Source organism: Mastacembelus armatus, chromosome 13, assembly GCF_900324485.2.
Source record: "Mastacembelus armatus chromosome 13, fMasArm1.2, whole genome shotgun sequence".
Lineage (NCBI taxonomy): Eukaryota > Metazoa > Chordata > Actinopteri > Synbranchiformes > Mastacembelidae > Mastacembelus > Mastacembelus armatus.
This window is the reverse complement of record NC_046645.1, coordinates 18,153,417-18,178,927: the sequence shown is the minus strand read 5'-3', so window position 1 is coordinate 18,178,927 and position 25,511 is coordinate 18,153,417. Positions and strand designations below refer to the sequence as shown.

At 40.8% G+C, this 25,511-nt stretch overlaps 1 protein-coding gene across 3 annotated transcripts in view; it reads left to right on the top strand.

Moving 5' to 3' along the window:
• Positions 1-277: 277 nt before the first annotated feature.
• Positions 278-25,511, top strand: part of LOC113136720 (chloride channel protein 2-like) — a 137,774-nt gene continuing 112,540 nt past the window's right edge. For 2 of the 3 annotated variants that reach the window (XM_026317756.1, XM_026317765.1), the window contains exon 1: positions 278-538. In XM_026317756.1, the coding sequence (XP_026173541.1) occupies positions 488-538 (51 nt within the window). In that variant the 5' untranslated portion in view covers positions 278-487. The remainder of the gene's footprint in view (positions 539-25,511) is intronic. The other variant, XM_026317770.1, reaches the window with a different exon arrangement.

The window sequence follows — 25,511 nt, the reverse complement described above, 5'->3', positions numbered from 1 at the left end:
TCCTAAAAAATTCCTAAATATTGTAATTAACCACAACCCACAATAATCACCTACATTAACTGCTGACTCACCACCAGAGTTCCTGTTAATAGACTAGTTATTTTTGCCTCATTTTCATATTTTACCTATAGGCACAAACTGAATGAATGAATGAAGTGAATGCCACAGTGCCGTCATGTAAGAACATGTATTTATGAGCAGCTATCTGGACTGACACAAAGTTCCAGGTGGGAGGGTCGATTCTGCTTGAAACCACTAAGTCCCGCCTCACAGTGTGTATCTTGCTGGAGACTTGAGGCTATAAAATGAAGGAACTTATTGGAGCCGCGACGTGTTCTCAAGTTGGAGTTTCCTTTGTGAACTCCCATAAAGAAGCCGAAGTCACTCCAGCCGTGTAATCCGCGCTCACACGCAGCCATATATCTCACTATCAAGCGGAAAACACTTCGCCAGGTCGCCGGGCAGAGACAGCAGAGACAGCAGAGCCATGGCAGGGGATAGCTCGGACCAGCGGGCGCTGCAGTATGAACAAACTCTGGTAAGTTGATTTGTTGCTACTGAACTTTGACCAAACTGTCACAAATCCTTCACCTGAATGTACCTGGTGTGTTCGCTGAACTTACCTGTTACTAGCTGCGTGAAGGCAAGCAGTGGGGACGAGTTGTGGTCAAAAGCTAATTTTGACGGAAATATACGCGTGTTTGTTGAATATGCTTGCGCCGAATAAACGAGTGTGTCTCTGTGATTCGGGAAGTTTCTGCTAGAGAGTGTATATTAACCAGTAACCAAAGATCAAGTATAAATTGTCAGATTTTAAACGAAGTTATGCCCCTAGTGCACTCAACGTCAAAGTGGCCGACATTAGTGGTGTGGGGACTTGAACCCCCATTGAAAGGCTTTAAGCATCTATATAAGTCCTCATTTGCCCTTTTTGTTTAATTTGCAGGCGACACACTTGTCTAAGGACACATTTCTAAATGGTCAAATGCCGTAAATGTCTTTAACAAGTAGCTTTACATTATCTTAAAAGCATACGTGGTAAAAGAGCATATCGTCACAACATCTGGATTTGGATGTGCCCAAACAGTCTTGTCTGCTGTATGGAAAGATTTTGTTTCGAACTCCATAGCAAAAAGGAGCAAGAGAGTTAATCAAAGCGGTGCATACTGTCCAAAATGCATACTAATAAATAACTCTCGGTGTTTTTTAGGTTTAAAAATATGCTGATAAATTCGGCATATTCATAGTAGATTAATTCAGTGTTGATAACAGCTTAGGTTTCAACAAAAGCTGCTGTGTACATGCACTGTACATGCATAATGTGTTGACAGATGAGATCCGACCAGCAGTCCAGTGCTTTTGGCCAATGTTTATGCAGGGCCTCAGTGTGTGAACAGTGATTTAATTTGAGACTAGGCTCCAAAAGTTAATGTAACGCTCAAAACCATTCAACCTCTTAACCCAACGGTATCTCCCTTTTAGCTGTTGTTGGGATTCATAGATGGTCTCTATGTCTCCAAAGGCAGATCACCTTTAGGTGAATAGTTTGATATTAGACCATGTTTATACAGCAAGAGGCTCTCAAAACATTTTCATGTCACAAGCCCTTGCAGATAAGGCACATAGTATAGGATTAGTCCCTTTTGTCATGCCTAAAGAATCTGCTATTTGAACACTAGTTTTATAGGCTAACTGGTCCTATTCAGCAACAGGGAGGCTTTAAATTAAGAAGAGCCACAACTGTAACATTTCTTTGGACCTCTGTTTCCTTTTCTTTTAAAAGTTTCTTTGTAAACCAGCCCCCCTCGCCACCCCTCCCCACATGCCTCCCTACCATGCTTCTCTGTGTGCTGATAATCTGTGTGTTTTTGTGAGAGATTACACAACATGCGACCTGCTGATTCAGCGCTGAACACTCTGTCACCCTGGTGGGGTCTGGTGCTTGGCCCTCCAGCTCTCAAAAGGGAAAATGCAAACAGGTCTCTCTGCAAAAAACAAACAAACAAACAAACAAACAACAACAACAAAAAAAAAACAATCCACCCAAACCTTCTTTTCTGTTAATCCCAGCTCACTGTGCTGCACCTGGTTAATCCCCTCTCACTGTGCTGCACCTGGATGATTGTTACATGAACAAAATTGTGAAAACATCTAAATAGAATTAAATAAAAATAGCTAGTGTGAGAATACCTACCATAAATTAGTTCTCTCTCTCTCCTCCCATCTCCTCTCTGTGGGTTGTAGTAACATAGTGTCTTTGTGTGATATTGGCAGTCATGGTGGTTGTGTGGGTTTGTTGTGGGCAGTGGGTGCTCAAAGACGCCAGTGTAGTTTTGCTGTGTGAAAGGCAGAGAGACTGGCTGTACAGAAATGTTGGGAGGGCCAGAAGTAATGAGCACTTGCAAAATGAAAACAACCCCATCATGTTGTTTAATATCAGACAGATGCATCAGTTTTTTTGTGTAATGCTGTTTCGTGTTTATTTCACTTAGAAACTGAAGTCAAACATGCTTCTTTTTAGTGGGATCTGATAGCACATTATCCTTTTAATGCAAAATTACATGACATATGTACATAACAGTATATTCTACAGACTAAACTACACAGTAACACATAATTTTTATAGTTTCCGTGTCCTTATTCAAGCCTTATTAAAGTAAGAGATGAGAGTGCATAAGTGTGCACATATTTCTGTAACATGGTATCATTGTATCATTAAATAATAAAATGCGTTGATATCAAAGGTAGGTTTTATGAGGTATTGTACAGTGGTGTAAAAAGCGAGTGGCTAATATTTATCACATTTTATGTCCGGCGGCAAGAGTGTTCTCCACAATAACATGCAGCACTTTGTCAGTATTGCAAAACTTTAATTTCATAACTACATGCATGGTCACATGATGATACTTTATTGTAGCGCAACCCCTTTTAGTCCTGTGTTTTTGCAGCAATAAACTCTTCTGTGCTGTTTGTTGTTGCTTTGTTCTGGTCTGAATTCACATCAAGTGGTTGTTAAACATGAGGTAAGGAAGACTTGTGCCTGGAGCTCTGTACTATAGAAGTCAGTCAGGTGTTCACATTGAACACGTCTTACCTGGTTTGAGACATACAGTATCTGACTTGGTTTAAATGGTGTTAGTCTTGTTTGATAAATGTGAATTCCATGTAATAATTAAATCAATACTCATAATTTTTCCAATTGTGGAATCTAAATGATATGTGAGGCTCTTAAAGGGGAATGCCACCAATTTTATACATTATGTTAACTCATCACAGGGAGTTCTGCTCTGACAAACTGTGCTGGGTTAAGAAAAAAAAGCATAAGTGATTATGGCATCAGGTTTATTTCAGATTGGAGATGTTGCATTTAAACATTAAATCCGCATTATTGCTAAGTCTTTGAGAACCAGCGCGTTTTGTGGTATTTTTGCTTTAAAAATTACTTCAAATGACTGATCAAATATCAAAACTGATCAATTTTCTGTTGATCAGATGACCTAGGTTCCCATTGGAGATCAGTGCTGTCCATGATTTTATTTACCTTGTTGCTCATTTTGTGCTTCAAGACACTTTCAAACACCTTAAAGGTTTATTAATTATGCAACACCACCATTTTCAGTTTATTAGAAGAAGCACATTAGAAGAATATTTCAGTTTTGTGCTCAGGCACATAAAAACCAATTGAACAGTGCATACATATTCCACCTGGCCCTGGTGTTTGAGAGGATTACATGAGGTCAGTGTCATAGACTTCTTTGAGGAAATCTGAGCAGCAGGTGAGCAGTATTGGCAATAATGCAAAGCATTGCCCATTTTCCTGAAGACCATTTTCACTATACATTTATTTGGAGTTAAAGCACTCCAACGTCACGCCAGATGTATCATCTCAGACTTGGGACAGCATTTTATGTAGTCTGTATTATGCATTTCATGTATATTATGTATTTTATGTTTCTCCTTTTAATCCCATCCCTTGTAGATAGCCAACAGATTATCCACCCATCTCCTTTTTGTCTCACTGTGGCTGGGTTTGATGGCTTGTTATTGTTCTTACCTTACCATATGCTGCTTCTGTGTGTAATGTGACACATAGGAATGAGTGTGATGGTTGTTTGTCTCTATATGCCCCTGTGATGGACTGGCGACTTGTCCAGGATGTACCCCTGCCTTTCGCCTGAAGTGAGCTGGGATAGGCCCCAGCAGATCCCTGTGTCAAATTAGGAATTAGCAGGTATAGATAATAGATGGATGGATGTCGGTGTTATGATCAGGAAAGTGTTATCAGGAAATTGTAAAAATGACTGTAGTAATAGAGAAGTGATACCACTGCAAGTTACGTATAGAAACTTGGTCATTTGCAAGCACATATTTCTTTTTTTGTTTGCACTGGTGTTTTTGTTTTGTGGCCATTTGTCTTGGTGTGATGCAGCATAATTTGTAACCCGGTCTTATTTGCCCTGCTATGGCTATAAGGCTTTATAGCCACAGCAGGTCTGGTCCCATGTAGTCATAGTGGAAATTTTTACTCCTTTTACTCTCTACTCCTCACTCCATCACTCTGTCATGCCTTGTGGATAAAGGCTTTTCTTAATTTTTACAAGACTGGTCAACAACTACTTGACCCCTGCTCTTAGTGTGTGGAGAAAGTAGTATTTGCATAACATTTGCTTAGAGCTTAGTTGTGAATAGGCTGGCTTTAATATCAAAAGCCCCTTAACTGTTAATCTTTCTCCTCTTTTGTTTGTTTTTTTTTGTAGTCAAAATGACCTGTCCACCTCTATTTATTTGCTAGACAAACAGCAATGATAGATTTCTTTAGTCAACTCACATTTGCACAAAAAGCAAAAGAATTACGGCTCATAATGACGAAAGTGTTTGTAATAACCGGGATTTTAAAAATCCTCAGCAAGAAATGTCGACTGTTCTTTTAGATAAAACCAAAGGTGAAAGGTGTTTGTGTGACAGGCATGTTTGTTCTTGGATGCATTGATCACACAGGCTAGGTCATGCTGATGGTTAATCACTGAGAGGGACAGAGAATTAGCTTAATGGGTCAAGAGCCTGTTTTAAGTGTTGAGACATGTTTCTTTATTAGTGTCATACAGTTATTTCTTCCCCCTTGGGTGTCCTTAACACATATGGATTAAAGAGCAGATGGAAAATCTAAGGCCAGCTGATGTTTGTTCAATTATAACCCTCAGTAGCGCTGAAAATATAGATAATAGATTAGTACTCAGCAGTGCAAAGTCAATACACAGGGCCTGAAGTTTACAACAGAGGGGAAAATTAGGTAAAAAAACAAAAAACTCCACATTAAGTACAATAAGTCTATAGGTTAATCTTATTTTTTCCAGTCAAAATGAAACATCTTCTGGACTGATGATAGATAGCCAGTCATCACTGTCACCTACCATACTTTGTGTCAGCAGTTACCTTTTGAAAAATGTAAGATATTTTACCACATTGTACACCACCATACTAGTTCCAGTTACTGTGATTTCTGTTTTGAGAAAAAAAAAAAAAAAAACACCTTTAGGGCTGCAATTAAAAATTTCCACTGTTACTTCCTGCCATTTTTGATGAATTGAATAACATTGTCTATATAGTGTTAGACAATAGTTGACAAAAATGAATGGAAAAAATTAATTATTAAAATATTAGCTGGTGATTGATCTACTGACTAATTGTTACAGCCCTGCATTCACTACAGTGAACATCAGGGTACTATGCTTATATTTATATTAGGGGTACAGTTGTTATTTTAATAAATAACATTAATACACGTCAGTTTAATTAAACTTACTTGTTGTTAGCCTCACACAGTGAAAGGGTGGATGTGGCAAAAGCTGAAATTAAGACTTTTCTGCAGGTTTTGTTTTTGTTTAACTGGTGTTTAACTCCTATTTCCTTTTTTTATAAACATATTTTTTCACATACAATAAGCATATTAATACCATCTTTGCCCTGCATTGTGTGTGTGTCTGTGTCTGTTTGTGTGTGGGGTGGAAGAGCTCAGCTCTGCCCTCAAACAGCAGAGACAGAGCAGAAACTCCACCATAAACACCAAAACCACAGTGGTATTCTCAAGTACCACTAAAATGATCCCAGTCCATACAAAGAAACCCATGCTGATCTGCCTAGGTCACTTTTTACATGTGCATGTTTACACATTCATGCAAAATTCTGCCCCTTTACAGACCTTTATCTTCCTAGACCCTGGTGGTTGGCTAATGTGGTCTGATTGTGTGGATTTTAACGTGAAGCAGAAGACCTGATTATTGCATGACCCTGGCAGAACTATGTTGTGATGGTGCAGTGAGACAAAAGAGACAGACAACAGGGAAAAGCAGTGCATGATGATAATGCCATGGTTTGTTCAATAACATTACAAGCTGATTATGATTAGTTTAGTCAAAATATTGGTAGGATAATCAAGTTTTTGAGAAAGGGAGGAGGCTGTGTTGTTTATCATGGGGTCATTTACTTATTAGTTTAAACAGTTATTATATTTGTATATTATTTCCCAGATTTAGGAGGTTCAAGACTCAGATTCAAACACTTCTCTTTTTAGGCAAAAGGGATTTATTTATTTATTTATTTTTAATTGTTTTGGGCTTCTTATTTCTGCATTGTCAAAGTATAAACCTGTGGCTCTTGAAAGTACAACTTTTACAAATTTAATATAATTTATTTATGGTTTTAAGTTGTTTTTAAGCTTACATAAACAGATAAAGCATAATACTTTATAGAAACATTTTTAACAAACAGATTTACACTTCATTACATTTCCACTACTTTGAAACACTGTTAGGCACAACAGCAGAGAAGTTTGAACCTTTAAACAATAAAGAAATTAATATGTACAAATAGTATTTTTTAAAACTAGCTCTTTGCAAAGTATACTGCAGGTGGAATTGTTAACAGGGTTAAATGTACCTTACTATAGAAGCGATGGGAGGAAAATAAAGAGTAAAATCTTATTTTGGCCACCTGTCTTCAATAACTCCTACATGTGTATCCGGGGAACAAGGGTTTATTGTTTCTGTTTTACTTTTTAGGTTTCCCATACAACAATTTTTTTTAAAAGCAATTGATTTGAAATGCAACAGAATTTATATGAGCTACTCTGTGGGCAAGCCTTTACTTTCTTATTTCACACTTTCTTGTGGTTTTTCAGCACACAAATTGGCCAATGCTACTGTGAGCTTTCCTTCATTTTTGTGCGTGTGCATGCATGTGCGTGTGTGCACGTGCGTGTGTGTGTGTGTGTATAAAAATAGCACAATATTTAATCAAAATTAAAGGTTCATTCTTGATTTTGAAAATAGGCTGGTTGGAATTTGTATTTTATAACATAATCTATTGTACCATATCAGCTGTAAGAAAGTTACTGAGGATTATATGGGGTAATGTATAAAAATGCTGCACTTTGCAGCTTTTTTGTATTCTATTGTCATCATAGATTTTTTTTTTTTTTTTTTTTTCTGAAACCAAACCTTCACATTCTAAAGTCTTTCAGATGTTTTTTTGATATCTGTGTATGGTTTGTCTTCAAGAAGTCTCTTTCAACATCAGTCTGCCAGTGTCAACACACAGTTCCTCTTTCTGTTAGATCTCAGCTGGTGCAAACAAGTGGATAGTCAGGACAAACACAGCCAAGTCACCTTGAAGAAACTTGGTACAATGATAAAGCCACAAATTCATAGTTGACACAGCAGTGGATGTTCAGTTCACTATCAGCAGTGTTTGTCTGAGTGTGGAGTTGTGTGTCTGCGGTGAGATTTTCCTTTTGTGCTTTTACCTTAAACACTTTTTTGATGAAGGTGGTTTTTTTTTGATCTGTGCTTCATGAAAAAAATCCAGACTTAAGAACGGATGGTCAAACAATCAGTCACATTATTTTGGTTGTTAAAAGAAGGTCAATTGTGCAGCCATCTTGTTTTTAAATACCCTTCACTACATCTGAATGATTGTGTCTGCACTATAGTAATGATGCTTAGAAAGGTGTTAGAAACTCTGCCTAATTGTTTACAAGGACTTTTAGTTTTATATAATTGTAAACTGACTATACTGAGGTTTAGGACTCTTAGACAAAAGAAGCATTTTGATGATGTCCCTTTGGACTTTCAGAAATGCTGAGCATGTTTCAATACTCTCTACCGAACAAATGAGTGCAATGATAAATTGATTAGTAGATCTATTACAAAAATTAATTAATAATTTTACACTTTTCACACTTGGTTTATGGTTCCTTATGTGAGATTTGCCATTTTTTTGTTTTAGATTGGTTTAGTTTAATATTTTGGGGTGTTTAACTGTTAATTCAGCAACATTAGAGGTTCAGTGATATGGGTTTTTCTATGGCTGATGCCGATTTTAAAAATCCAGTTCAGCCGATTGTCAATAAGCAATTAGGGGCTGATACGCATGGCCAATTTTCTTAATTTTAGGAAAGAAAACTATTTAACAGACATTTGTTTAATGGATTAACTGTTAAAACAGACACATTCAAGCAATGTTTCAGTTCAAATTACTTACTGCCTTCTCATCTAAACACAAGCTTAAAAATAATCAAAATATAATCATAAAAGACATAGGCCTACAACACGAATGCTTTAACAGACTAACTTTATTAAATGGTTCTAATGCAAAGGGACCCAAAGCAACCGCTCTGGTGGAGTTACTTTATTTTATTATTTAAAATTTTTATTAATTTTTTTTAATGTTTTTTTTTAGTTTAGTTTTCTAGTCTGGTTTGGTTTTTAACTTTATGATCCACTTAGGAGCCCACAAGTCACAGTAAAACATGAACATCTTTAACCATAACTTTTTTGTCTACAATCTACATTAACAATTTAAATGGATCAAAACGAGACAATAGAAAAAAAATGTGCGAGTACACGACATCATCTTGCATAGCCTACATTGGGTCTGTTGGATAAACTATAATGAAATGGCAACATCTGGGAGAAAACAAAGAGGACATATATGGGTTAATTTCACGTTTGATGCAATGTCATTACTGCCAAATCCAGTTTTTCTTTTAAATATTGCACTTTTGCTTTAAAGAATGAAGAATGTCATATGCAAGTTACAAACAATGCATATCTAAATTTTGGTATTTTATGGAAAGGCCATATTCCATATATTTAATGAACATTGTTTTTATTTAATTGTAATTTAGAATATTTTGTATATTACAATAGTTTAACTAAATTACACTTAAACCCAATATATTTTAGTCGACTAAAGTCTTATGCTATTTAGTCGACTAAAACTAAAACAAATCAGCTGACTGAAACTAAAACACAGCAGATGACTAAAATATGAATAAAACTAAATTAAAATCTGCTGTCAAAATTAACACTGCACGGCAGCACCCGCTACTTGATACGTGGTTTCACGTCAGTCTGCAAAAGTCTCCAACACCAGAAAAAGTCACTAGATTTATCGCTAATTGCTTTTTTGAAAAACACTCACTAGAGGGGTCTGAATACTCACTAAATATAGCGACTAAGTTGCTAAGTTGGCAGCAACTTGGGTCCATCAGTCACATGGTCTAAAGAGAAAGTGCCTGAACACAAACCGGCCCAAATGCTCTAGTGCCAGCCGATAGCTGATTGTCTAAAAACTGCAAATATCGGCCGACCGATAAATTGGTCAAACTCTAAGTAAAATATCATTACATGTCAACTTGTAGTTGGATGTTATGGTTTTCATTTTTCAGTTTTTTTCTATTGACCAAGCAATTATTTTATTAATCAAGAAAACAATTAAAAAAATAATAATAGCAGATAGCCCTAGTTATACAGTGATGTAAAGGTTCTGCCATAATGGTTAAAATCTCCCACTAATTTAACTTAGTACTAGTACTAACTAGTTTAGTACTAACTAAACTAGTTAGTACTAAACTAAGGTTTTGGCTAATTTAGAAAAAAAAAAAAAAGGTAAAATCAACTCAATAAAATCAAGGTACTTAATTGCACTTACACATTTTTTTTTTATTTACAGTTTCAAAATATATCTGAATTAGCTTTATTGGTATAATTCTGTTTAACATGCTTTACATGAAGTCTTATTTGGTGCTTGTTGTGGGTGGTTGCAGGAATAACACTGCTGAGTATTGCTCATATACGTTTGTCACATTAAAAAGGGGATGTGGTGTGATACTGATCCCTTCGTCCTCAGACCGCTTCATCACCAATAGTTCAGTATATCTGGCTGTATTGCTGCTATGTTGTGGGCTGACATAACGATCTCTGGTGTTGTCGATCCTTATCTGCTGTCACTACTGCTCTTACACATTGTGACTAACTGCCTTAGTGTTTAATGCATTGATATTGTGTCATCAGTACATGTTCCACTGTTGCGTGTCCGTGTTCATTAGTCACCACCAACCCTCTGTGCAGACTATTTGTTCCTACTGAGCTGTGGAAGCATCCCACATCTGCAGTTCAACACAATTCAAGTTATGCTCATGGCATACCTATGCTACTGCCAATCTCTTACGATAAACAGTGATTCAGAGGCTTGTCCACCTGTGTTACAACAGACCTTTTAGTATGTTGTTCTGTGTTGTTTATTGTGTATTAGCTGGAGGACTAACTACCAAGAATTACATTGCCTTAAAATTGTCTTGCAGTTCTAAATAACTGTTTTACTATTATGGATGTAGAAATGGTTTCAAACATCTTGCCCTTTCTCCTCCTCTGCACCTTCCTTGTAAAATCATTGTACAAGATTCATCTCCAGCTTTGTCCTCAGATCATCAACCCAGAATTACAGTAGTGCATTCCCTTGCTGTTAGTTTACTGTTGGTGGAGTATAATTAAACAGGTGCTTGGCAGCATTTCACTGCTGATAAGAGTCGATCAGTACTGAGTTTGGCAGCAGAGGCCCAGTGGTCCCTGCACTGACAGATTGGAAGACAACATGGTAGGTGCTTTGATGCACCACCACTGGTTATCAGCAGGCATTGCAGCCCTTTGTCACCACACAAGCTACAACACACACATCTTTGTATGCCTCACACATATTTTTCACTAATAGGCACTTGGCCTTTTACTTACATGCAACCCTTGACTGAGTACATACAGACAGGTGGAATATACTCCCAAAACAATTATGATTCCTGCTACTTGTAATGTGGCTTGTTGGCTTGGGCATGGTGGCTTAATTACAAATACATCTTTTCCTCTATTTTCATCTTTCTCTTTATGTAAATGTGTGTGATCGCATTTCCTCTTTATAAACTGTTCTGCATATCTGTGACTGCTCACACACACATTCACACACTGTCTTATAAATGAACTGATCTGCTACTGGGAGGCTTACCTTGTGCTGCTCAGTCCAGACCAGTTCACCTTCACTAGTTCTAGTGGGCAAGCTATGTAATGACATTCTTCTAAATTGCATTTTATTTTTGTTACCTATTGATGTACATGTGAAGAGTGTTGGTGGAGATTTTCCACCACTTTTTAATTTTGTATATTCAGCAATTAGGAATTATAAATGATCTTAATCAATAATGAATATAGTCATGAATTGCCACCTCATGCCATGATAATACATTATTTAACTTTTAATTAAAGAAGTGCTTTTGCTGGTGTATTGAGATTACTTTTTTAGGGCTCTGCAACATGTTGAAAGCAATGACAAAAAACACAGTTTCACTACAAAACCCACCAAGTTTCATATATAAATACTTATTTTAGGCTCTGGTCTGAAGGTACAACAAGAAGCCGTTTACAATATGTTAACCTTTATCTACAAGTAATGTTTATTTTCTGTATCAGAAAATCTGGCAATTGATTATATGTTTGATCTGTATAATGTAAGAAAATTGCCTACTGGAAAATGCCCACTGTAATGTTCTGAAGACTAAAGTGTTGTGAATTGTCTATAATAGTCTGTTCAAGCCTTAAATAAGATATTCACTAAACTGCAAAGCAATAAATCTGATTAATGCTTTGAATGTGTAATTTTATTAGCTTTTCTGGAGACTTTTCAGAAGAGAAGACATTCCTAGTCTGATGTGAATATAGACTTTTATATTCACATCAGATTTAGAAATAAGACAGTTACATACTCTATAAACTAATCAGGTAATACAGTAAGTACTAATGTTGTCCTACAGTATAAACTACAGTGTGTGATTTTTGCACTCCACAGAACACAATGTGCAGCAGCTCTTGCTTGCCTTAGATTAAAAGCAGGCCCAAATAATGTTAAACTCGGTTAAACTGATTCACCACAGTCAAAGCAGTATCCGTGCAACTTCTTTGTATTATTAGTCTAAATGGATTTTTCTGAAGTAACAGAAAAGGAGGTTATTGCTGATGTTACGTTGCTTTTATGTAGTAGATTTTGGCATGCTAGCACTTTATCAGTGTAAGATAAGAAAACCTTTATTTGTCCTGCAATGGGGAAATTGCATTGTTGCAACAGTAAGTACAGTACACAGCAGAGTACCAGAAGTAGCAAGATGTGAGAATAATAAGATATTAAAAATATTAAAAAAAACTAAGTGGAATAAATCTATGAAGCTACAAAAACTATCAGTGTGTAGAGCCTATGGATATGTACAGTTTATGGACATCTATGGATAAATAAATAAATACCAGGTAAAGTGACTACAGTATATTGCACTGATGGTGATTCACCTTATACAACAGTATTGCACATGATCACAGCAGATGGGTGACAAATGTCACATTTCCAGTAATGCACTTTTGCTGCTTTCGATAAGGGACATTTGTTAAATGTCCGTGTTTTACAATTCAGCAAGTGAAAGAATGTGTGTGTGTGTGTGTGTGTGTGTGCGTGTGTGTGTGTGTGTGCGTGTACGTGTGTGTGCGTGCGTGTGTGTGCGTGTGTGGGTGTGTATGGGTGTGGGTGTGTGTTGAATGGATGGATTATGTAATGTGATGTGACAGCAAAGAGAAAAAGGAGAGATTAAATTCAAGAGTTGGCATGTTCACTTCAATCACTTGACTTTTAAAATACCCTATTTTCATACATACATACTGTATATATACACACAATGTTTCTGTTTATTCACTGAATAAATACTACTTTCTGTTTATCTGTGCTTATCTGAATTCTCCTTGATTAAAGAACATATGACAGGTTGGAGTACCCATTTCATCAGAGCATAGGAAAAATAGTGTTTATGATTTTGGTGAAAAGTAATTTATTATTCACTTCATTTGCTGTAGGAAACATTTTTCAGAAAAATTTCACTTTCGCATCAAAAAACTATGATGTAACATGCCTGAACAATCATAGACAATGGACCATGAAACCAATGAACTTAAAAATGTATTTTCACAAACATACGATGACCACAACCATATCATTTTGAGTCTGTCAGAAATGAGAGAGCGCATGGGCAGCAAAGAATAACAAACAATGGGCACAGGAAAGAAATCGAGCTATGGTGTCAGGAGCATGAGTGGAGAACAGGGCAGATGTCCTTGTGAGTTAGGCTATAGCTAATATTGTTTGATCCAGTCGAACAAGTAATTAAATCATGGTCATAAAAGATCGAGGCATCCTGTGAGTAATGGTATTAAGAAAAATTTGCCTTCACGTTTATCCAGGCCAGTGTGTTCCTTCGGCATGTCCTGGGTCTTCCCTGGGACCTCCTTCTGGTGGGGCATGTCCACAACACCTCCCCAAAGAGGCATCCATGTGGAACAGATGCCCAAGCCACCTCAGCTGACTTCTTTCTATGTGGAGGAGCAGTGGTTCTACTCCTCCTGCGTGACCGAGCTCCTCACCCTATCTCTAACGGAGTGCCCAGCCACCCTCTGGAGGAAACTCATTTCGGCTGCTTGTTCCCGTGGTCTTGTCCTTTCAGTCATGACCCAGAACTCATGGCCATAGGTGATGATAGGAATGTAGATTGACTGGTAAATTGAGAGCTTCACCTTTCGACTCACCTCCTTTTACCACAACAGACCGGTACGTCGACCGCATCGCTGCTGCCACTACACAAATTCGTCTGTCAATCCCCCATTCTATTTTTCCCTCACTCATGAACAAGACCTCAAGCTATGTACACTATGTGTACTGGGACCAGGTCTGACCTATTGCTGGCAATGCGAACCAAGCTCCTGCTCTGTTTGTACATAGACTGGACAGCCCTTAGCAGCACCTCTCATAGGATGCAATGACGGAAATGGTGAAATGCCTTCTCCAAGTCCACACAGCACATGTAGACTGGTTGGGCAAACTCCCATGAACCCTCAAGCACCCTGGAGTGGGTATAGAACTGGTCCATGGTTCCATGACCAGGACAGAAACCGCATTGTTCCTCCTCAATCTAAGGTTCTACTATTGGTGAGTTCTCCTTGAACACTACCCTGGCATACACTTTACTGGAGAGGTTGAGTGTGATTCCCCCTATGGTTGGAACACACAAGAGGGACCAACACCCCAATCTGCCAGTTCAGAGGTACTCTCCCTGATCTCCATGCAATGTTGCAGAGGCATATCAGCCAAGACCCAGCAACATCCAGATACTCAGGGAAGATCTCGTCCAACTATGGCGCCTTGCCACCGAGGAGCTTCGCAACCACCTCAGTGACTTCATCCTGGGTAATGAATGGATCAGCGTCTGAGTCCTCAGCCTCTGCTTCCTCTATGTAAAGCATGTCAGAAGTTTTTTAAAGAAGTCTAATACTGGCGCCCAAAACAGGGTGGCCGGTGGAGCTAAACGACTATAGACCGGTGGCTTTGACATCCCATATCATGAAGACCTTGGAGCAGCTCCTTGTCTGTCGCATGAGGGTGCAGGTTAAGGAGGATCTTGATCCCCTTCAGTTTGCCTATCAGAAACACATGGGAGTAGAAGTTGCGGTGCTTTACATGCTGCACCGAGCATATGCCTATCTGGATGTGCCTGGTTCATATGTGATGATTATGTTCTTTGACTTCTCCAGTGCTTTCAATACTATACGGCCTGCAATACTGAGAGACAAGCTTCTGACGTCATGGATTATGGACTATTTGCCATCCAGACCAGTATATCGAGCTGGGGAGATGTGTTTCTGGGACACTGGAATGCAGCACTGGGGCTCCACAGTGGACTGTTTTTGCTCCTTTTCTGTTCACGGTCTACACATCTGACTTTAGGTATAACTCAGAGTCTTGCCACCTTCAGAAGTATTCTGATGATATGGCTGCTGTGGAATGTGTGCATGGTGGACAGGAGGGGGAGTACAGGGACCAGTTCAGAGGTACTGGAGGCCTTCACTGACTGGAGCAAAAAGAGCTATCTTCTCCTGAGGAGATCAAAAGCACCATGCCAGTCAGTCTGCATTGATGGACAGGAGATAGAGACTGTACAGACCTTCAAGTACCTGTGGGTGGTACTGGATGAAAAACTGGAGTGGTCTGCCAATGTGGATGCAATGTACAGAAAAGGGCAGAGCCTCCTCTTCTTCTTGAGACGGCTCAGTTTATACAGTGTCTGCAGTGACATGCTGTGCATGTTCTACCACACTGTCATGTTGGGGAGTGGCATTACGGACAGCGACTTTAGGCGCCTGGACAAACTGGTGAAAAAGGCCAATTCTGTGCTAGGCAGGGGGCTGGACCCTGTCAGAACTGTGGTGGAGCAGCTGATGTGGATGAAGCTGCTTTCTATATTGAACAACAATAAACACCCCCTCTACGATTTACTGACTAAACAGAGTAGCAGCTGCAATGGGAGGATCATCTCACTGCGCTGCAGAACTGAGAGATTGAGGAGATCCTTTGTCCCCATAGCCATTAGACTTTTTAATAGTAATTGTTATGTTATTTATGACATTCTTGTTATATGTTATTAACTGAGTGTCTTTATCTGTTCATTATATTTCATATTTTAAATTTTATAGTGAAATTTCTATGTAAAAGTTAATATAAGAGCTGCAGGACAATCTGAATAAGGGGTGAATAAGGGGTGAATAAGGGGTCTGTCTGTCTGTCTGTCTGTCTGTCTCTCTCTCTCTCAGTGGGATGAGGAGATCCTCATTCCTGACAATATCCCCAGTTGAGGTCAACAGCTCCCCACCTCCACTAATAATGATGGAAGAGCACTACTTCCCTCTCCTGAATCCAGAATTTCCTTGAGGATGACTGATAGTCCTCCTCCATGGCCTCACCGAACTTCTCCCAGACCTGAGTTTTTGCCCCTTCCACCGCTGGGCCGCAGCACGCTTGGCCTGCCGGCACCTCTCAGCTGCCTCAAGAGTCCCACAAGCCAACCAGACTCGATATTATAGGTGGAGAACACGGTCCACTCTGACTCAATGTCCCCAACCTCCCTTGGAATCTGGTCGAAGCTCTCAAAGAGGTGGGAGTTGAAGGACCTTTCTGACAGAGGGTTCAGCCAAACGTCCCCAGCAAACTCTCACATTTTGTTTAGGTCTGCTAAGAATCCATCCAGCTTCCTCCTCTGCCAGCAGATCCAACTCACCACGAGGCGTGGTCAGTTGACATCTCAGCCCCTCTCTTCACCCAAGTGTCCAAGACTGATGCACATGCACTAATGGACACCCCTATGCTCGAACATGGTGTTTGTTACAAGCTGTGACTAGCCCCATCTCGGCCCATAGGCCTAAACAACAGTAAGAGACCTATTCCTGACTCGAAGGCACAGGGAAACGACCCTCATTCACCAGGCAAAACTCCAACACATATTGGCTGAGCTGGTGAGCTACAAGCAAGCCCACACCAGCCTGCCGCCTCTCACCACAGGCACCTCTAGAGTAGGAGAAGGTCCAGCCCCTCTCAAGGAGTTGGGTTCCAGAGCCCAAGCTATGTATAGAGGTGAGCCCGACCATCTCTAGCTTAATGTCCCACACAAGCTCAATGTCAGTGAGGTGACATTCCATGTCCCTAGAGTTAGTTTCAGTATCCAGGGATTGGGTCGTTGAGGCCCCCGCCTTCAATCACCACCCGTCACTCAATGCATCGACATCTTACAGCTCCTGCTGTGGGTGGTTGGGTCCACAGGAGGACAGCCCCACATTGTCTTTTCGAGCTTTGCAATCGCCCTGGCATGGCAGAGCCGTCATGGTCCTTGGTGTGTCTTTATCCATAAGAGGCTTCTTGAACTGCTCTTAGTCTGACCTGTCACCTAGGACCTCTTTGCTTTGGGAGACCCTACTAGGTGCATGTAACCCCCGACAACATAGGATCATTTGGGTATAACCTCTCCACAACAATAAGGTTGGTAGTTCAAAGTTAATTTATAACAACTTTAATAACTTGTGAAGTGGATTTCAACAGACTTTGTAGTTCACTTCTTTGGCATACTGAGTGCTGTGATGCTCCTGTTTAGCATCACATTACAATGGAGTGTATCTCTTCTGTGGTTTTTAACTTCTTATCATCTGTAATTCTCTCTGACTTTGCCCTTTCTCTGGGTGTGGGCAGTGACTTCTTTACTCTTGTACTTTAATTTTGTCCTTTTTTTCCCACTTTTGCCTTTAAACGCCCTTTACCCTATCACCACAACATATTAGTCTTCTCACATACACACAAACATGGCAGGGCATGGACAGGCCCCCGAAAGCATGTGGATACACATGTGGAAACAATGTAACATGACACACGCGCACACACACACACACACACACACACACACACACACACACACACACACACACACACACACACACACACACACACACACACTTTTTTTGAACATCTGCTTCCCGGGTCCCAGTTGCAGTGTTGATGTGTGACTGGATTGTTAAATGGTTTGTTCTGGAATCCATCCAGTATTCATCCGTGACTCTTGATCCACTATTCATCCATGGGCTATCAGTTATTTTAATAATTGATTGATCTTTGATTAATTTGTTTAGTTTTGATTAAACCAGGTGAATGATCATAACTTCCCAGGGTGATTGCTTCAGTATTTTTTTTAAGCTGAGACCCAAATATCCAATAACTAAACACAAATGGTGAACTGATATTGACACAGCCATCGCTTATGAGGCTGATGAGCTTCTTCTGATATGCAATATTGATACTAAAACTAACCAGGAACTGATATTTTTCTTGTTTCTTGTTTCGTGTTGAAATGACCTTTAACATATCCAAACAAATCAGAACCTTGTGGACTTGTCTCTGGGAATTTCATTTTATCAGGGTAGAAAAGCCTGCTCCCCCATCTCCACTCTAAAGTTTGATTACGGTGATATAGTTTCCTAAAGCCTGCTTTCTTTTCCTAGATGAACACAGATCAACCAGCAGGAAACTGTGTGAAGAAGATATATAAAAAATGTATGAAATGTTCACTAAGCTGTTGAGGTAACAACTGGGCCAGTCTTTTGATTTCTCAGACATGTTTAGTTTGTCAAAATATGCACATAGCCTATTAGCATTTCCTTTGGCACTCTGTTCATTTGGATGAACCTGGTACTTGTCATTTACTGAAATGCATGGATTTTTCTTATATGTTTTTTTTTTCCTTGGCACTTCAAACTTGTTAATTTGATCAAAAAGCAATATCAGGATGAGATCAGGCCAGCATATTGACTAGAACCAGCTATGCTCCGGAGAAATACTGAAGTTAAATGTTCCACTCTAATGATATCTGATTTGTATTAAAGGTCCAGAAAATACTAACTGGTACAGTGCACACAGTAAGTCTCCTGATGCCTGGTGCTGCTTCTGCCACACTGTAGTCTTGTCACTATGTCTGATTTGTCAGGATCAAGCACACAAAGGATGAGGTGGGTGTATTCTGCATAGATTTGAGTATCCAAATCAAAGAGTTCAGGAGGGTGAGAATATATTTGATTGAAACCCAGGTGTGTGCTTTTTTGCAAGCGGCTGGTGTCTACCTCTCTTAGACCTCTCTTATCCAGCACACAACGCATCCAGCACTATCTCACAAAGCATTATTCAAATACTTTAACCCAGAAAGCCCAAGTCTCCAACCTATTTATTTAATCTGATGCAGAGTGCTTTGCACATCTTGCCCTGTCGAAGGCACACTGAAGGAGTGTGAAACCTCTGAATACAAACTGCCACATCTTCAGTATCTTTCCCCTGGACATCTGCTACCCTCAGACCCCTCACTGCTTCAAGTCATATTTTAGATGACTCATATCCCAAGATGACAAAACAAACAAAGGAGAAACAAAAACCCCCACAACAATCGAATAATCTGGTTTAATTCTTTGCAACAACAATGGCTGGCATTTTCTCCGCTCTTGAAAGCACACTTTCGAGAGTGGACTATTTTCCTCTGGTGTTTTGTCCTGTCTGTTTTTCATGCATAACAGCTTCTTATACAAATGGTAACTGCTCTTTATTGATTTTTATGAGCAAATATCCTTTACATCCACTGTATTAAAAAATATCTTACATTTCCATTAGCTAGTTTAACATTTTGGTCCTGAAGTTGTCTATTTTGAAATTTAACTAATTCAAAGTTGTTTAGAGTCAACTTTATTGTCATTGCACATAGTTACAAGGCAACGAATTTACATATAAGAAAAAAAAATAAATTTCCGTCTCACCCCTATGGGTGGTGTGTCTTCCTCAATCTCGGGTCCTCTACCTCTACCAAGTTTGAGGGTTCTTCGCAGTATCTTAGCTGTTCCTAGCACTGCGCTCTTCTGGACTGAGATCTCTGATGTTGTTCCTGGAATCTGTTGGAGCCACTCTCCCAGTTTGGGGGTCACACCACTGTTGCCTTCACCTTCCACATCTTTTCTAGCTCTTCTTTAAGCCCTTGGTATTTCTCCAGCTTCTCATGTTCCTATATATATATATATAAATAATATACAGTTGGTTAAGGACGGGATTCGGGGTTCGAACCTTAACCACCAGTGTGGGCCCTTAGGCAAGGTCCTTAACGCTACTAGCCTACCTCAGTACAAATGAGAGATAGAAATACTGGAGTCATACCGGCTCGGACATCGCCCGGGTCAACAAGGTCCGCGTCAGGTGCTAGGGGATCAGGGCAACCTGATGAGAAATGGGCTACTGGAACAAGACACTCGTGGACGAGGGCTGGTAATAGAGAACTGTTCGAATGCTACTACATGAGTAACCCCAGCGATAGGGGCTACATGAAGAGGATGTGGGACCTATGGAAACTCCGAAACCCACCATCCACACTAGGGCCAAAGCATCTAGTAGCTCAGTGTTCCAACATCCGCAAACGGCAGCTGCTATCACAACTAGAGATTGAAGAAATACAACACAAATGCTACGGCAAGGGGGAGCCAGGACGCCAGGTCAGGGGGGAAACAACACCACCCCCACCCGAGATTGGGTATCAAGCCCCAATGACAAGCCCCGACACACTCAACACAAGAGCAGCTGACCTGAGAGTGAAGATCGTAGGCAAGATGGACACCTGGAACCTCCGCAGCCGGTTACCAAGACTAAGTGAAGTACTCTCTGAAAGTCTACTAGAAGATGTGAATGCAGCATTACGAACAATCCCCACTGTGACCATCACCGAGACCAACAAGCTGATATACACCACGGCAACAGTGATCCTTGAGATGCTTGGCCACAAAATACATTCCACCACCATGGAGCAGTACCCTGCATGGAGAAGGAGGTTAGAGGCAAAAATAAGGGCAACACGGAGAGAAGTTAGCCAACTATCAGAACTGCAGAGAAGGGGGATGAAGTTGGGTAAGAAATACAGCAGGCTGTCCATACCCGAGGCCCTGGAGACTGCCAAACAACGACTCACAGCCCTGGCCACACGCCTGAAGAGGTACACCAGAGAAATAGGAGCGCGGAGAATAAACAGGATGTTCTCCACCGAACCATCCAAGGTGTACTCTCAGTGGGAGGGCAGTAACACGAGGGCCGACCCACCAAGGCTGGAGACTGAACGATACTGGAAAAACATATAGGAGAGGGAGGCATCACATAACACCAATGCCCAGTGGTTGGCAGACCTGAGAGCAGACCACAGCAACCTCCCTGAAAAGGAACCAGTAACCATCGCAACGGCAGATATCCGAGAAAGGGTCTCAAACATGAAGAGCTGGACAGCACCAGGGCCTGACATGATCCACACCTACTGGCTAAAGAAGCTAACTGCCCTCCATGAGCGCCTGGCAGCTCAAATGAACCAGCTGCTAATGGATGGGACCCACCCAGAGTGGCTAACTGAAGGCAGGACAGTCCTGATCCTGAAGGACCCCCAAAAGGGAGCAGTCCCATCCAACTACCGTCCGATAACCTGCCTCTGCACAACATGGAAGCTCCTGTCGGGCATCACAGGGGCTAAGATGAGTAGGCACATGGCTCAATACATGAGCGGGGCCCAGAAAGGAATGGGTAAGGACACCAGGGGAGCCAAACACCAACTACTGGTGGATAAAGTGGTTGCTCGAGACTGTAAGGCCAGGCAGACCAACCTGTGCACCGCCTGGATTGACTACAAGAAAGCCTATGACTCAATGCCTCACACATGGATCCTGGAATGCCTGGAACTGTACAACATCAATAGGACCCTAAGAACCTTCATAAGGAACTTGATGGGACTGTGGAAAACAACCCTAGTAGCCAACCTCAAGCCGATAGCACAAGTCTCCATCAAGTGCGGCATCTACCAAGGAAATGCTCTATCCCCGCTGCTGTTCTGCATAGGCTGAACCCCCTCAGCCAGATGATCACTAAGACTGGCTTCGGATACCGACTGCGAAATGGAGCAACCATCAGCCACCTCCTGTACATGGATGACATCATGCTGTATGCCAGGAGTGAGCGAGACATCGACTCACTGATCCACACCACCAGGATATACAGCAACGACATTGGAATGTCATTCGGACTGGACAAGTGTGGTTGAATGATAACAAAGAGAGGGAAGGTTGTCAGGACTGAAGGAGTTGAACTCCCAGAAGGCAGCATAGCGGATGTTGAGGGCAGCTACAAGTACCTTGGAATCCCACAGGCAAATGGGAACCAGGAAGAAGCCGCAAGGAAAGCAGCCACAGCCAAATACCTACAGAGAGTAAGGCAAGTCCTAAGAAGTCAGCTAAATGGGAAGAACAAGGTCCAAGCCATCAACACCTACACCCTGCCAGTCATCAGATACCCCACTGGCATAATAAGCTGGCCAAAAGAGGACATAGAAGCCACTGATGTCAAGACAAGGAAGCTCTTCACAATGCATGGAGGACTTCACCCCAAATCCAGCATCCTGAGACTGTATGCTAAGAGGAAGGAAGGAGGCCCGGGACTGGTGAGCGTCAGAGCCACCATCCAAGATGATACGGCCAAGATCCATGAATACATCAGGAAGATGGCCCCAAGCGATGGAATACTTAGTGAATATCTCAGGCAACAGAAGCCCAATGCAGAGGATGAAGAGCAAGAACCATCATGGCAGGACAAACCCCTGCACGGCATGTACCACCGACAGAAGGCTGGAAAAAGCTGGACTGAAAGACAGCACAGAAGCACTAATCGTAGCAGCACAAGAACAGGCCCTGAGCACAAGATCGATAGAGGCCGGGGTCTACCACGCCACGCAGGACCCCAGGTGCAGGCTGTGCAAAGATGCCCCTGAGACAATCCAGCACATAACAGCAGGTTGTAAGATGCTAGCAGGCAGAGCGTACATGGAACGCCATAACCAAGTGGCCGGCATAGTGTACAGGAACATCTGTGCCAAGTATGGGCTGGAGGTCCCGAGGTCAAAATGGGACACACCTACGAAGGTGAGGGAGAATGACCGAGCTAAGATCCAGTGGGACTTCCAGATACAGACCAACAAACAGGTGATGGCTAACCAACCGGATATAGTAGTGGTGGACAAACAGCAGAAGAAAGCCGTAGTGGTAGATGTAGCAATCCCAAGTGACAGCAACATCAGAAAGAAGGAACATGAGAAGCTGGAGAAATACCAAGGGCTTAAAGAAGAACTAGAAAAGATGTGGGAGGTAAAGGCAACAGTGGTCCCCGTGGTAATCGGCACCCTCGGGGCTGTGACCCCCAAACTGGGAGAGTGGCTCCAACAGATCCCAGGAACAACATCAGAGATCTCAGTCCAGAAGAGCGCAGTGCTAGGAACAGCTAAGATACTACGAAGAACCCTCAAACTCCCAGGCCTCTGGTAGAGGACCCGAGATTGAGGAAGACACGCACACCACCCATAGGGGTGAGAAGGGAAATTTTTTATATATACACATACATATGAATGTGCAAAATATAAAATATACAGGAATTATATATAGATGAATGTACAGTATATGCAATAGTATGAATCTTTATAGCTGGATGTATATACAGGGAGTATACATACACACCCATGCATATATATATATATATATATGTATATATATATAATAGTTTGGCACACCTAGACAACACAAATAAAGCAACGGGGAAATGAAACAGAGCTCATAAATGCAATTAAGGCACCCATTTACAATGTTAGCTACATACATACACTGCTGCAATTAGCATCAAAAACTGCACTTTTGGGATCATAACTCAACAGATTTATACACACACAGACATGCTATCTATACTTTCAATATGCTGTATGATTTTAGGGTACTTTATACTTCCTGTTGTTACCATTATATCAGACGACTTACCTTGAATCAATGTGCTTAAAATCATAAAAACGTCCTATTAATAGCTCCCAAAACATTGTGTTTTATAAGTATCAGTTGTCCGTACACCCAAAAATTAGTCGGCATAGAGTAAGAGTAAGCAAGCATCCAGAGCAACGGAGAGTGTCGAAAAGAAGTGAAGGGACGTGTGCAAGCAGGTTGGAATGGGTGGAGGAAAGTGTCAGGTGTGATGTGTGACAAAAGAGTGTCAGCAAGAATGAAAGGAAAGGTGGACAAGACAGTGGTGAGACCAGCAATGTTGTCTGGTTTAGAGACAGTGGCACTGAGAAAAAGACAGGAGGCAGAGCTGGAGGTAGCAGAGCTGAAGATGTTGAGGTTCTCTCTGGGAGTGACGAGGATGGATAGGATCAGGAATGAGGACATCAGAGGGACAGCTCATGTTAGATGTTTTGGAGAAAAAGCCAGGGAAGCCAGATTGAGATGGTTTGGACATGTTCAGAGGAGGGACAGTGAATACATTGGTAAAAGGATGCTGAGGTTAGAGCTGCAAGAAAGGAGGCCTAGAGGAAGACCAAAGAGGAGGTTCTTGGATGTAGTGAAGGAAGACATGAGGATAGTTGGTGTGGGTGAGGAGGATACAGAGGATAGGGTTGAATGGAGGCAGATGATTCGCTGTGGCGACCCCTGAAGGGAGCAGCTGAAAGGAAAAATAGAAGACCATCAACCAAACCAAATGAGGCTAAAGTTGTAGCTTATAGTGTAATTTTCTCAATTCTTGGATATGTTACATTTATTGTCCACATTCCTCCAAAACCCCCATTAGGATAGCTCTATGTCCAAAACAGTTGTTACTGTATTGTTAGAAAGGAGCCTACAGTGACTTTAAAAACCAATCACTCAGATTAATTAATTTTAATTTAGTTACAAGTAACAATTAATTTCATGAGTTAAGTGAATGATTAGCATGATATTTAGTTAACTCACTGTTTTGTTCCCAGAGCTAAATTCAGAAATTTTATGTTTTCAGTGTTAACTATGACAACTCAGTTGGCATTTTTACAGTGAATGTTTTTTATGTGTGTGTGTGTGTGTGTGTATGTGGTATGAACAAGCAGTTTATTCTCTTCCCTCAGTACCTGACAGTAAAGTCTTTCATTCCTTCCTTCTCCTCTCCTCCCCTGCTCTCCAGGGAAAGAGGGACAGGAGAACATAAGGAGGAGGACCATCACTCAGTCAGATTGGTACTCTGGGGGTGTGTGGGCATACAGGAGAGGATGCATTATGGTAGACCATTGAAGACCACAATGAGGACCATTTTGCTGGTTAGACTCCAGTGTCACCTGATGCCACCCTAGACTGACCTGGCTAAGACGTTTAACAAAAACAGTAATTGAAAATATGAGGGTGAGTGGTATATGTATGGACAGAGCAGAAAAGTGAAAGATGACAAAAGAATTATTACTCTGATAAAGGCGTTTATGGAGATCAATATTTTTGATTGACAAGAGCTGCTGATATTAATCAGCATCTTTAAATGGTCTTGCAACTCATTCCAGCTATGTACCTACAGGGTATTTTCAGGGCAAGTAGTTATATTTAACAGTAAATCAATGTATACATTAATTAAATGCAGAATGCACCATGTCATAACACTATAAACAATATTGATTAGCATTTCCATTCCATTAAGTATTTTTTACCTTTTAATTCAAATTTTAATCTAAAGTTAGGCAATTATGTTCGACTCTTACTACAAGGCAAACAGCGTGATATGTCTAAACCTGTCATCTTGTCATACCTACCCAATTCTGTGCTTCTTATTCCACTACCTCTGAGTTCATATCATACCAGAAATAGCACTGCATTTTTAATTGTACTGCAGGTAGGTGTTTTGGGCTGTGCTCTTATGTAGCCTGCACAATTGTCTGCGTCCTAGTGTTGTGTGTG